Consider the following 12165-nt stretch of genomic DNA (forward strand, 5'->3'; position numbering starts at 1 on the left):
CAGCCAGGGGCCCGGAGCTAGAACCCGAAGCAGCTGGTTCATCCCCCTTGTGACCTTCACTGCCCTCTCCTCCCCGCTCCCCCAAACCCCAAAACACTCCAGCGAGACCTGAGCCAAGAGATTAAAAACTTTATTGAGCATAAGCAGAAGAGAGACTCCCCCTCTCCCCCAAACACACATTAAAAAAACATAAAAACTACAAAAGTCGAAGTGAACGGCGAGTCAGACCACCAGACTTTCCCGGCTCAGGCCTAGGTTCTGTGGGAAAAAAGGACAGCAGTTAAGGGCCCGTTTGTCTCGCCCCTCCCCCTTCTCTCCCGGGGCCAGAGCAGGGCACGGACCACTCACCTTCTTGAGTCTCCTTTCTCTGGAGGACTGTGACTCCGTTTCAGTGTAGGGAGGGGGAGCTGGGGGGTAATAGGGCTCCTCCTCTTCCCTGTGGGGTCTCCTCCTCTCCCCCACCTCCTTTTTTCTTAGCACATCTTCCAAGAGCCGCCCATCATACTCGGGGTCTCTGGACCGGCTGTAGCTCCCATGTGGGTCCCGGCGAGCATCATCCAGGGGTCTGCCCCGGGACCTGAAATCATCATAGTAGGGGTCTCCAGATCGGGAGTAGAGGTCATCCCTGCTGCGGCTTCGGGGAGGTGCATAAGGCCGGCCCCGGCTCCTTTCCGAAGGGGATGTCCTTCCTGATTCCACGGAGCTGGGTCTGCCCAAGTCATCCAGGGCATCCACCGAGTGAGCTCGGGGCCGCCCGGCTTCCCAGCGTCCCTCCCGATCTCGGGGACGCTCTCGCTCCCGATCCCGCTCCCGTTCCCTCTCCCATCCTCCTGGGCTCCTTTGGGATCGGTAGTCCAAATCTTCATCTTGGATGGGGGTGAGGGCAGGGCCTCGGTGGGGCCTGGAGCGCCAGTCATCTTCATGAAGGGATGTCACTTCACTCATGGCTGGGAGGGCAGGGAAAGATTGGCTGCTCAGAGAGGGTTAGCACACAGCACCAGCAGCGTGGGCTGATGGGCATCTGGGCAAGGGATGGAGGGGATCCCAGCCTCCCCTCTCTAGGACTTGGGGATCCCAGTCCCCCACCACCACTTCCAAACAACTCACCCCTCTCCACACGGCCATTTGGCAGGCCAGGCCGGGAAGGGTCAAAATTAGCCAGCTCCTTCTCCATGTAGTACAACACCTTCATGGAGTCATCCTGCTGGTTGGCCTGGATCCGATAACCACTTCTTACTTCTAATGGGCAGGGGAGGAGTTTGTGGGGATAAGCAGGGAGATATGATGGCCAAGGCTCTTTCTCCTGGATCTCACATCCCAACGCCATCCCCACCCCTTCATCAAGACCCATTTCTGGGGCCAGCATCCAGATATGAATGTTTGACTCTCACCTGAATTTCTGGTACTGTCTGTGTCACGAAGAAGGGGCACCTGGGAGCTGTGGCCACCAACTGTGGGAGAGATATGGTCAGGATCCAGCACCCTATGCCTAACCTTCCTATCTACCCTTCTGCCACCCCATCACCCTGAGACCTGGGCATCTTATCCCCATAGCCTTCCCTGCGACCTAGATCTTCAGCTTATTCCGTCCCCCTCATCAAAGTCCTGTTCCCAAGAACCCAACTCATGCCCCCCATCCATATCCTAACACATGAAGGCATCTGCTTTCCCCAGTCTTCACCTGAGCTTTGTCGGTCAAAATCCCCCGTGAAGCCGTTGTGGACAGGACCCATTGTGATCATAGGTGGAGGGGAAGAAGCCTTGACTGGAGCGAGGTGAGCATAGGTGCTGGGTGCATAGACACTGGGTGCGTAAATGCTTGGGACCCCTGAGGTGGCAGCTTTACCAGCAGCATACACTGGGAGAAAGGTCATGCACAGTACAATATAAGCTTCTTGATGGCAGGGGACAGTTATTACAGCAGAGGACTTCAAATATGGTAAGTGCTTATTAAATGTTGAATTAACAAGGGTGAGACACACCAATGCCCTTGTCACATGTTCACCTCCTACAACCCCACCCCCTAATGCTTTAATGTACTATCATCAAAGGCAGGTGCCAGAAAGGGGGAACTGAAGGGAGAATCTGAGTAATGAAGTTTAGGCTAGAGGACCCCACCCCATCAAGGTGATTAGTTTCACCTGCAGCCATACACACGCTTATATTTCTATTCCCTGATAAACTGTCATGTAGAGACTTCCTGTCATACCCGCACAGTGAACTTTGAGGAGAAGAATATCTTATGGTTGAGGGGAGGGGAACCAGATCTGACCGGACCAGCCTAGCCCAGCCCATGCAATCAAATAACTGGTTCTGGCATCAGAGCCTAGAGCTGATGTATGGGGTGGGAAGGAAGCAGATCTTCAAGCCAAATGAACATGGGGATGGGTCCATTTTTAATTTGGTTCTCAATTATGCATGATAACCCATCAATTTCCATCCATGCTTTCTGATCCATAGTGTTCTCTGGAAATAGCCTTGCCTGGGAGGCTGGCAGTCATCTGTAGGGGGGAGGAAGATGCTAACGAGGGGTTGGGGGAAAGGCTACAATTAGCAGTTTACTAATTAGCAGTGGGAACAGCTGCTTCTTGCTGACTCAGCGGGTTTGGTTCTGATTCTCCTAGTGACTGTGTGACCTTTCATGGGTCCGTGCCTTAGTTTTCCCCATCTGTGAGATGAGGCTAACACCCTCTACCCAGTTCCTCACTGCCACTGGCTGAAGGTCACTTTTTTGACAAAAGCCCTTCAAGAACGCCATGGGCAGTAATGGTAGAAAATCAAGGTGGTCCTTACAAGCAGCCTCTACAGGTCTTTATTCAGTGGGTGCCCTGGACAAACAAATTCCCTTCTCTGTAAAGGAAGGCAGCTAGACTGAATAATCTGAGATCCTTTCCACCATTCGTGCTAGGAATGTATGAAAAATGATGCCAATAAAAGGAAGGATATGGCTTCCTGCAAAGCTCAGCTCATACATCACCTCCTCTAAGAGGTCTTTGCTGATCCCCCCTCCCCAATTAAGCAACAAGCATTATGTGCCAAGGGCTGGAGATAGCCTGACAAAAATAAAAAGCCTCTGCCCTCAAACCAACAGATGGACTAGCTGGGGCAGATGACATGTGCACATGTGAATGCAAACATACAAGACAACCACAAGGTGATTGGAGAGGGAAGCACTGACAACTGGGGAGAAGAGGCCCCCAAATGGAGCCTGGAAACAGGCAGCAGGATCTGGTGATGGGCGAAGAGTGAACCCTCTATTCAAATTAGTTACCTCATATGCTTCATGTATATTATATGTGGATGTGTTGTTTTCATGGACAGAAATAAAGTAAGCTTCTTGAGGACGGGCTGTTCTGGTTTTTTTGTCTGTGTATCCCTATCACCCAACAGACAGTAGGCACTTACTAATTGCTTACTGATAGACTGGTATCTAATAAGAAATGGATTATGGATGGAATAACATTCCCCCAGCTCCCAGCAGATAATGAGGCCACTAGCCTGTACCTAAGGATCCCTGCAGGCCAAAGGTCGACTTTGTTTTAAAATATAATGCTGTTTCCGTTTTACTGGATTTTTACTTATTCTGTTAAATATTTCTCAATTACATTTTACTCTAGTCTGTCCTTGAGCTGTTTCAGTTGTGGCTGACTCTCCATGACTCCTGGGGTTTTCTTGGCAGGGATACTGGAGTGGCTTGCCATTTCCTTCTCCAGCTCATTTTGCAGATGAGGAAACTGAGGCAGACAGGGTTAAATGACTTGCCCAGTGTCACACAGTTAGTGTCTTGAGGAAGGATTTGGAGTCAGGTCCACCTGACTCCAGGCCTGGTGTTCTATCCACAGTGTCACCTGGCTGATCAGGGCCACATGTTTGATGCCTATGGTCTAAGCCACTCTAAATTATTGAAAATTAACTGATGTTTAAAAACAAACAAAACCAAAATCACAGAATCAAAAATCCATTTCTCTCCAACATGCCTGACCAGGATACAAAGGAAAATCTCACTACCTATTGAAAGAAAACCCATTCCTCTTGTGGCAGCTAGGTGGCGCCATACTGGGCAGAATGCCAGGTCTAGGGTCAGACTCCTCATCTTGAGTTCAAATCCAGCCTCAGACACTTGCTAGCTGTGTGACCCTGGGTGAGTCACTTAACCCTGCTTGCCTCTGTCTCGTCATCTGCAAAATGAACTGGAGAAGGAAATGGCAAACCACTCCAGTATCTTTGCCAAGAAAACCCCATATGGGGTCATGGAGTTAGACATGACCGAGCAACAAAATGGTTTCAGAGGTTCTCCTTGAAATGAGCCCCCAAACCCCAACCACTTTATGACCTAATAGGCCAGAGTATGCCCCCACCAAAAAAACTACCACCTCCTCCCAGAAATTGACCTCAGCCCAACAAACCCACCCCTGTCTCTACAAGACACAGAGAAGTCCCATCTATTGCACACATACCTGACCTCACACTGTTTCTGATACTGCACTTTCACCCTTGCCATTGTCTGGCCCCAGCCAACGGGGGGTGGGGGTGGGGGCAATGAAGGCCCTCAAATCAGTACTTACGGGCCTCGGGACAGCAGCATTTATCTGGGCAGCACGGACAGCGTACATAGCAGCAACATGTGTGAGGGCAGCACTGGCACCAGCAGATGCCCAAGAGGAGGAAGACCAAGAAGGCAGCCAGGACGACAACGACCACAAAGAGCCAGTCTGTAAAAAAAAGAGGATGGGGCACAGAGCTGAGGTCCTGGGGGTCAGGCAGGACTGGAGTCACACTGAACAGTGCAAGGCAGGGAGGGGGCAGGGACGAGCCCGGCAGGCAGACAGGTCAGACTGACATCTCTCAGCGCAAACCATCGCTATGGGCTCTATTACAAGCTTTCTTCAGCCCCTTTCCAGCCGTCTCAGAAGTCGGTCACTTAATCATGCACCTCCCAATGTACTCCTCAGTGACGTTTTGGGGTTTTTTGGTTGTAGGGAGAGGAAGGGTTAAATGTGGGAAACTACAGTGATGTAGAAAACCAAAGACACAATTAAGAACTTATTTTTTACAAATCATGGAATTGAAAATTCCATGGACAACTTAGACAACGATCATCTTCGTAGTGCTATAACCAACAAGCCTCCCAAGGAGTAGTGGACCACAGGTGCAGAGCGGGGCACGCTTTTGTCAGATTCAGCCATTGTGTTGATTTGTTTTTATTACCCCGTGACGACAGGGTGCGGGGTAGATGTGGGAGTCACTAGGAAGAGAGAATTATGTACTGGATTTTTTTTTAAGAGCATTAGTAAACTATTTCAAAGGACTTCACCAAGCAGACTATAAGTTATGAGGATCAGTACTAGGTTTTCATTTTTGGCCCATAGTAGGTGCTCATTGATTGCAGAATTCAACTGAACTTCAGCCTTAACACTGTCCTGTGAGATGCACAGAGTAGGGGTTAGAACCCCCATTTCCCAGATAATGCTAATAGCTAGCTAGCACTGACATAGCACATTCATGTTTCTGAAGAGCCTTTTACAAACATTAGCTCATTTGACCCCCACAACAACCCTGTGAGGTACATGCTATTACTATCCCCATTTTCCGGGTGAGGTAAGGCAGCAGGGATTAAGTGACTTGCCCAGGGTCCCACAGCTACTAAGTGTCTAAGGCAGGATTTGAACCCAGTTTTCCTGACTCCAAACCAACTCTCTATCCGCTCTGAAATGACAGCCTCAAAGGAGCTGGGTGGGGTTGGAACCCAGGTCCTGGGTTCTTAGACACACACCCTGCACTGGACTCTTCTGGACTCTGTCAGATGGTTTTGCTATCCTAACTGGTTCAGGCTGAGGCTGCTTTTGAGCAAATCCAAATCCCCTGATTTCTCAGGGACCAGGGCTGAAGAAGCTGTCCAGCACTGAGTCAGTAGCTCTGAACCATCCACAGGGGAGAAAAGAACCCGGCTGTCCTCCCAGAGGGCCGAGGGGGAAGGAGACACACACCGTGTTCTAGAGGTCCAATGCCCACACGACAGGCACTAGTTACTACGCTACCTGGAGAGCAGGAGACCAGTTAGTTTTTGTTTCTGAGGGAGTAAGGGGAGGAGGCAGGACAGTAAGAGCGTTAGGTATAAGAAGGCCAAAGATGGCAGGCAATGAGAAGGCTGTGAGCTCTAAGGAAAAGTCAGCAACAAGGACCCCCTGGCCTCCACCCGTACCTTCCATGGACCCTATCTGAAAGTCTGGTAAGAGTTCAGCCACCCCTGAGGTCCTGCCTGGAGGGACAAAAGAGAGACATGATTATTCCAGCAGGAAGCTGGCCGGGCTGGGCAGGAGGTGTGATGACAGGCCCTTCTCCTCCCCACTCCCAGTCCACCATGGCCCTGGCTCCTGGCTGTCTGGTCAGATAGAGCCCTAAGCATGCCACCTCTACGCCACATGCTGAGCTTCTCACCAGGACAAGTGACTGAAGGCTGCCCATGAGCTCTGGAGCAGGGCATGCCCAACCTGGCCCCTGAGTGCTACAGGTACTCATTGTTCCTGGGCTAAAATGGTGCCTTATGACATTATCGATCACATATATTGTAAAATATGTGCTTTACCCATCAATATATATGGACCGGCATGTCAATATATATTCGGTATCACCATACCATGCAGCCAGGCGGAGCTGGGTCACATGCAGTAACAGCACCACCACACCCAGTGTCCTTGGGGGAGACCTAGACTGTGTAGCCAGGCTGCCAGCTGTCCCTGCCTGACACTGCCTCCCCTCTTGCAGAGTTCGAGATCAGACGGCTCACTCTTTCACTCTGTGGCCCTCCCCACCTCGAAGAGGGCAGGAGGCCTGTTCCCATTGCTGCAGAGGGGCAACCTGAAGCTCCGGACCGAGTCAGCCCTGGGATGGCCAATGCCTGGTAGGTGCTGGGTTGGGCTGGGGAGTTTTAGCATGAGTATGAATGGCCAAAGGCAGAACTAGGCACAAAAGGGAGAAAGCGGTCTGGAGCAGGAGAACGGGGATCCAGCCAGCTCTCCTAGTTTATCCACAATGAGGGAAGGCAGGTAGACAATCCATAAACACCAGAGATTCACACCTCTTCCTCCTCCTCCCCCTGAAAGAATCTGTCTGGCTTTGGAATGCACGCTTCTGCAATATAATCAAATCATCTGTGCTGTGCAAGGATGTCCAATTTTCTTCCTCGTTTAGTCTGAGTGACATGGGGGAGGAGGGGGTCCGTCTCTTCTGCTGCAGATGGTACTCAGCTGTGTATAAATCTAAGGGTGACTGGGCTGGTGAGGGCAGGAAAAGCTCAAGTGTGAGTCAGACCCAGGAAGCAGACAGACAGACAGGAGATAAGCAAAGGGACTCCCAACCCCCCCCACCACGACCCATGCCCTGCCCCCACCCCAGCACAATTCGGGGTGTTGGGGGCCCCAATACCGCCATCCTTGCCCCCTTACCGAGGACGATGAGCTCAGCATAAGCTTCATTGTTGCCTTGGAGGTCCTGAGCAGAAACCACAGAGCAGTAGTAGACGCCACTGTCTCCCCAGGCAGTCTGGTCAAAGGTCAGGTCGGCATCTGTGGCAGGAAGACATAGAAATGAGAGAAAAATTGGAAGGGAGAGGGAGGAGCTTGTACACACCGGTCTCTCAGCCCTAGCTTGGCAGTCTCCCATGTGCCCCAGTGTGCCTGGAGGGGGGCAGACAAGGCCCAGGCCCCTGGATGTGTCCCCAGGGCATCGGTCTACTCTGGGCACAGGGGCCCCAGATAAGGGCTCACTATCAACCATAGACAAGTCAGTGTCCAACTCTGTCTGTCCATCTGGGGCATCCTGCCACTCCCTCCCTGGCTTGGGGAAGCCTCAATTTACCGTGGTCTCTAGAATGGGACCGTGTCTGTCCCTCAGCATTTCCTGTCTCCTCCTTGCCTCCCAAGCACTAATTACTTACATCCATTTAGCCACCCACCAGAGGTGGCAAGGCCAGATCCCCTAGGGCTGGAAGGTCAGGGCTGCAGCCAGAAGTAAAGGTACAGGGGGCATAAACAAAGCAAGACACCTGCCACCCCCTAAGCCAGGAGCTCCTCACCTAAGATCCACACACTTGGTTTTTGAAATACTTCAATAACTGGATTTCAATATAAGTGGTTTCCTCATTCATCCATCCTTGGTATTTTATTATGAGAAGGGGACCATCAGCTTCACTAGCCTGCCTGCCTGGGGGGCCCATTACACAAGCGAGGGCAACCCTGACCTCACCTGCACAGCCTGATCCAAGGCATTCACACTGTACCCCCCCCCCGCCCCCTCCCCCCAGGCAGGGCATTCCTGTTACTTCCAGGAGTTCTTCGCCAGGATGTCACCCCCTGTGCCTTGATTTATCTTTCAAATCCCACTTCCTCCAAGAAGCCCCAAGGGGGTGTGTGTGTGTGTGCGCGTGCGTGCTCGAGTATGGCATGCACACACGCACGCACACACACTTACACGCACACCTTTGAGCAAGTACATAAGAGGGATGGGGGGCAGGTGACCCACCAGGGACTCAAGGACTTGTGGGATTGAACAGACAGTCTGAACAAGGTCAAATAAGGCCACTCAGCAGTTGTCAGCAGAGCCAACAGACAAGCTTTCATTCATTAATTCATTCAACAAACATTTACTGAGCAGCTTTGTATGAAGCACAGAGGGAGTGCTGAGCTCAGAGGACACTGCAGGACTGAGCCCCAGAGGCAAACTCAGCCGGGGGAAGGTTCCCTGGCCCAGAGATCTGGCTCTGCCACTGAGCCACTCTGGAAATTAGAACAAATCCCAGGCCCTCCCTGGATGTGTTTCCTCCTCATAACAAAAGTGTGTGCGTCTGTCTGTCTGTCTGTCTGTCTTGGGGAGGGGTTGTTTACACTAATGTCCCTTCCTGTTTAGCATATAGAAGGTAACCCCCCTCCCACGCTGCCTCTGTTCTTCCCATACTCTCCTCCATCTTACGCACCCCCAGTGATTGTGATCCGTCGCCCTTGGTAGAATTCGCCTAGAGTCACGGCGTTCCCCTGCTTCGTGGCCACCACCCTCACTGTTCGGGAGCTGTCCTGACACTCCACATAGGGGTTGTAGCCTGAGTTGCTAGCAGCAAGTTGGGCGTTGAGCTGGCTGTCAGAGCTGGCTGAGGAGAAAGCATCCGCAATGCGATCCCGACAGAAGGACTTATACTTCCAGAGGACGATAGGGGGGGTGGGCACTCCTGACACCTGGTAGGAGCAGGGAAGGGTCACCGGCTGGAAGAGGATGACCACTTGGAAGGGCTTGGACACCGTGACCTGGATGCAGCCAACAGGAGCTGGGAGATCAAGGAGAGAAGTCCAGGGTCAGCGAAGCATGGAGGATGTTCAGTTAGCCATGCTAATCATTGTCCTTCACATCTGCTCAGCATGTTTTCATATTCATTACCTTGTTTGATCCTCAAAACCACCCTCGTAAGACATACAAGGCAAGGGATTATTAGCTTTTTACAGATGAGGAAACTGAGGCACCAAGGAATGAACTGCCTATGATCACACATCAAATACTGGACCAGTGACTAGAATCTGGTCTTGATTCCCTGGTTTATCAGTAAATCACGTATGGTATAGTCAAAGATCAAGGACTTAGATGTCACTAACATTTAGTAGATGTGTGCTTCAGTGCCCTCCAAAAAACAAAGCAGGACCCTGGAGAAGGTCAGATGGCTCCCCTGTGGCAAGCTTATGGAAATACCTGGATGAGAGCTTCAGAGGATGCCCAGGAATGGATGGGGATGGGATTAGGTTAATAACAGCACCTCCCTCCCAGAACCAAACAAACAAATAGATGAAAATAAAGCACTTTGCAAAACCTTTAGGCTGGGTATTAATGCTATTATTATGGTTGCTGTCATTCAATTCTGCATACAATAGTTTACCGGACTTTGGAAAGCCAGAGCATGCCTAGAGGAAGAGGAGGGGGAGGGGGACCAAGAGGTAGAAGAGCCTTGAACTCAGCTCACCGGAAAGCACCGGGGATGTTTAGACTTAGGGGACAGATAAGAGCTGCCTTCCAAGTGTAAAGGGCTGTCACAGGAGAGTCTGGACTTGGAGCAGAGGACAGAAACATCTTCCTCCCACAGAGCTGTCCCCAAGTGGCACTGACTGCCTGGGGGGGAAGGGAGCTTCCCTCTCACTGGAGACCTTCACACAGAGGCTGGGGTCCTCAGAGCACTCAGACTGGGATAACCATGGAGGTCCTTCCAGCGCTAAAATTCTGTGATTCTATTTAGAGACAGCAGTGTTGGAGAGAATACCCACACGGATAAGGCTGATCCCAGATCTACTGGAGTCACCCTGGGCAAGTCACTTTAACCTCCAGGAGAAACAAGCAGTAGGTTGTTGGAGAGAAAAGTTATTTGAGCACGAAGCCACTACTACTACCAAAGTAACACACATGGAATTTTTTGGAGGCAGCCTGCACTGACTGAATGACCTCCTTGGGCTCTCAGTTTTCTCAATCAGCAAGCACTTATTAAGTGCCGACTGGATAACCTCTAAGGTCCTTCCTATCTATCTCTAAAACCTTCTGAGCTCCTCATCTGTGAAAAACAGGGATGATATTACCTGCAAAACTAGGAGGTGGGGGGAAATGTTGGATACTATCAGAGGATCTGATCCTCAAACCCTAGCCCTGAGCCCTTACTACTCTGGGCAAGTCACTTAAACTCCCCAGATCGAAACTGCTTCATTTCCAGGAGAGGACTGGCCTCTCCAGTAACTACCATGGTCCTAAACGCTTGCTGATTGATTCGTCCTATAACTTCCACCTCCCAGTATTGTCGGGAGGAAAGCGTTTTCCTTAGAGTTTGCAAAGCGTCGGAAGAAGCGGAGTGGAGGCCAGTGGTGGTAGCTGTACCCACCCCAGGGGCTCCAGGCTGGCCATTCCTCAACGAACCGCACCCAGCTGGGCTCTGCCAAGTGCCCGCACTTCCCACTAGCGTCCGCACGCACCTGTTGCTGCAGGAGCCCTTTATCCCACTCGATCCCAAGACTCCCCAAGAAGGGATCGCGCTAGAGCGATCGATCGCCCGCCTGGTCTCGCCTTCCTTCCCCCCCCCCCGCCCCCGGCCCGGACCCCCAAGCCCCGCAGGGCACCGCTCCCATCCTCCTCCCCAGTCCATTGTCCCTGAAAGGCAGGAGCTGCGGGAAGTTTCGCTTCCTGCCTCCCGGTGGGGGCGGGTCGCTCTCTGCTCCCGCCGCCCCGCCCGCCCGGGAAGTCCCCTGAGGACCGCGGGTTTCGGTCATCCAAGAACGGGGCGGGGGGGGGGGGGGGGGGGGCAGGCTGGGAGACCGATGGGGGAGGGGGCCTTGGCCCGGGCAGCCAGTCCCAACGCCCCCAGACCCACGGCCGGATACCTGAGCACCAGGGGGTCAGGAGGAGCAGCAGCCAGAGCACAGGCAGCGCACTCCGCCGTCGTGGGTCTAGTCCTGGGAGCGTTGGGGACGCGCTCGTCCCCCCGTGAGGTCCCGGGGCCGCCGGAGCCATAGGAGGTGCGTGCGCCTCCGGCGCCGTCCACTCCCAGGTACAGCGGGGCAAGGGAGGGGATGGAAGGGATGGGAGGGGACTGGACGCCGCCAGGGGAGGGGGCTGCGGGGGCAGGGGGCGGCCTGTACCATCGCTTGAGACGGGAGGGGGGGAGGCACCCGCGCACACTCAAGCCCCGCTGGCTCACCTGCCCATCCTACCTCCTTGCCGTCCCTTTGCGAGAATTTATTAGAAGAGAAAGTAAATCCAGCTTCTCCATGTTTGGCTGATCTTTCGCCTCTGAGTTGACCCAGGAGGGTCCCTAATTTCCCACCCCCAAAATCTTTTTTGTCCCACTTTGGAAATGGAATGGCCCAGGTACACCCAGGATGGGAGAGGTGGAGTTTGAGGGGTTGACCCTCCCACCCTCTCAGGAGCCCCGGAAATGGACCGGTCCAGGTGCGAGTGCAGGGAGGGCGACACCAAATGACTGATGGATGAAAAGCGGGGGAGGGCTCCCCTCTACTACTTTCACTAACCTTCAGTCAGAAAGAACAGACCTCAAGTTCTGAGAAAGGGGACAACAAGGAATGAACCACCTGTTGAGGGTGGGCGGGACCTAGCAGCTCACCTGTCCGTCCTCCCCCGCAGTAATAATGG

The 12165-nt window shown here is 52.7% G+C and overlaps 2 protein-coding genes across 3 annotated transcripts in view; one reads left to right on the top strand and one right to left on the bottom strand.

Annotated features, from left to right (window-relative positions):
• LOC118839020 (zinc finger protein 850-like) overlaps positions 1-12165 on the top strand; it is a 902460-nt gene that overhangs the window by 686910 nt on the left and 203385 nt on the right. The window lies entirely within an intron of this gene.
• LSR (lipolysis stimulated lipoprotein receptor) lies at positions 114-11579 on the bottom strand. Of its 2 annotated transcripts, XM_036746435.1 has the most exons (10): positions 11397-11579; positions 8972-9316; positions 7446-7565; positions 6203-6259; positions 4566-4712; positions 1682-1858; positions 1392-1451; positions 1108-1239; positions 349-947; positions 114-258 (listed from the first exon to the last, which is right to left on the bottom strand). In XM_036746435.1, exons 1-10 carry the CDS (start codon positions 11524-11526, stop codon positions 223-225), a joined length of 1803 nt encoding a protein of 600 aa, XP_036602330.1. In that variant the 5' UTR covers positions 11527-11579; the 3' UTR covers positions 114-222. The 2 variants fall into 2 exon arrangements, with proteins under 2 accessions (XP_036602330.1, XP_036602332.1); XM_036746437.1 differs by lacking the exon at positions 6203-6259.

This window comes from Trichosurus vulpecula, chromosome 2 (assembly GCF_011100635.1).
Source record: "Trichosurus vulpecula isolate mTriVul1 chromosome 2, mTriVul1.pri, whole genome shotgun sequence".
NCBI classification, from domain to species: domain Eukaryota; kingdom Metazoa; phylum Chordata; class Mammalia; order Diprotodontia; family Phalangeridae; genus Trichosurus; species Trichosurus vulpecula.

Bases quoted from the DNA above. Each gene is read 5' to 3' on its own strand.
- LSR (XM_036746435.1), bottom strand. From the start codon at position 11,526: ATGGCTCCGGCGGCCCCGGGACCTCACGGGGGGACGAGCGCGTCCCCA. The intron at 9,317-11,396 runs GTATCCGGCCGT...TTGATCTCCCAG, and splicing joins CCTGACCCCCTGGTGCTCAG to CTCCTGTTGGCTGCATCCAG. The intron at 6,260-7,445 runs GTAAGGGGGCAA...TTGTCCCTCCAG, and splicing joins TGCTGAGCTCATCGTCCTCG to GCAGGACCTCAGGGGTGGCT.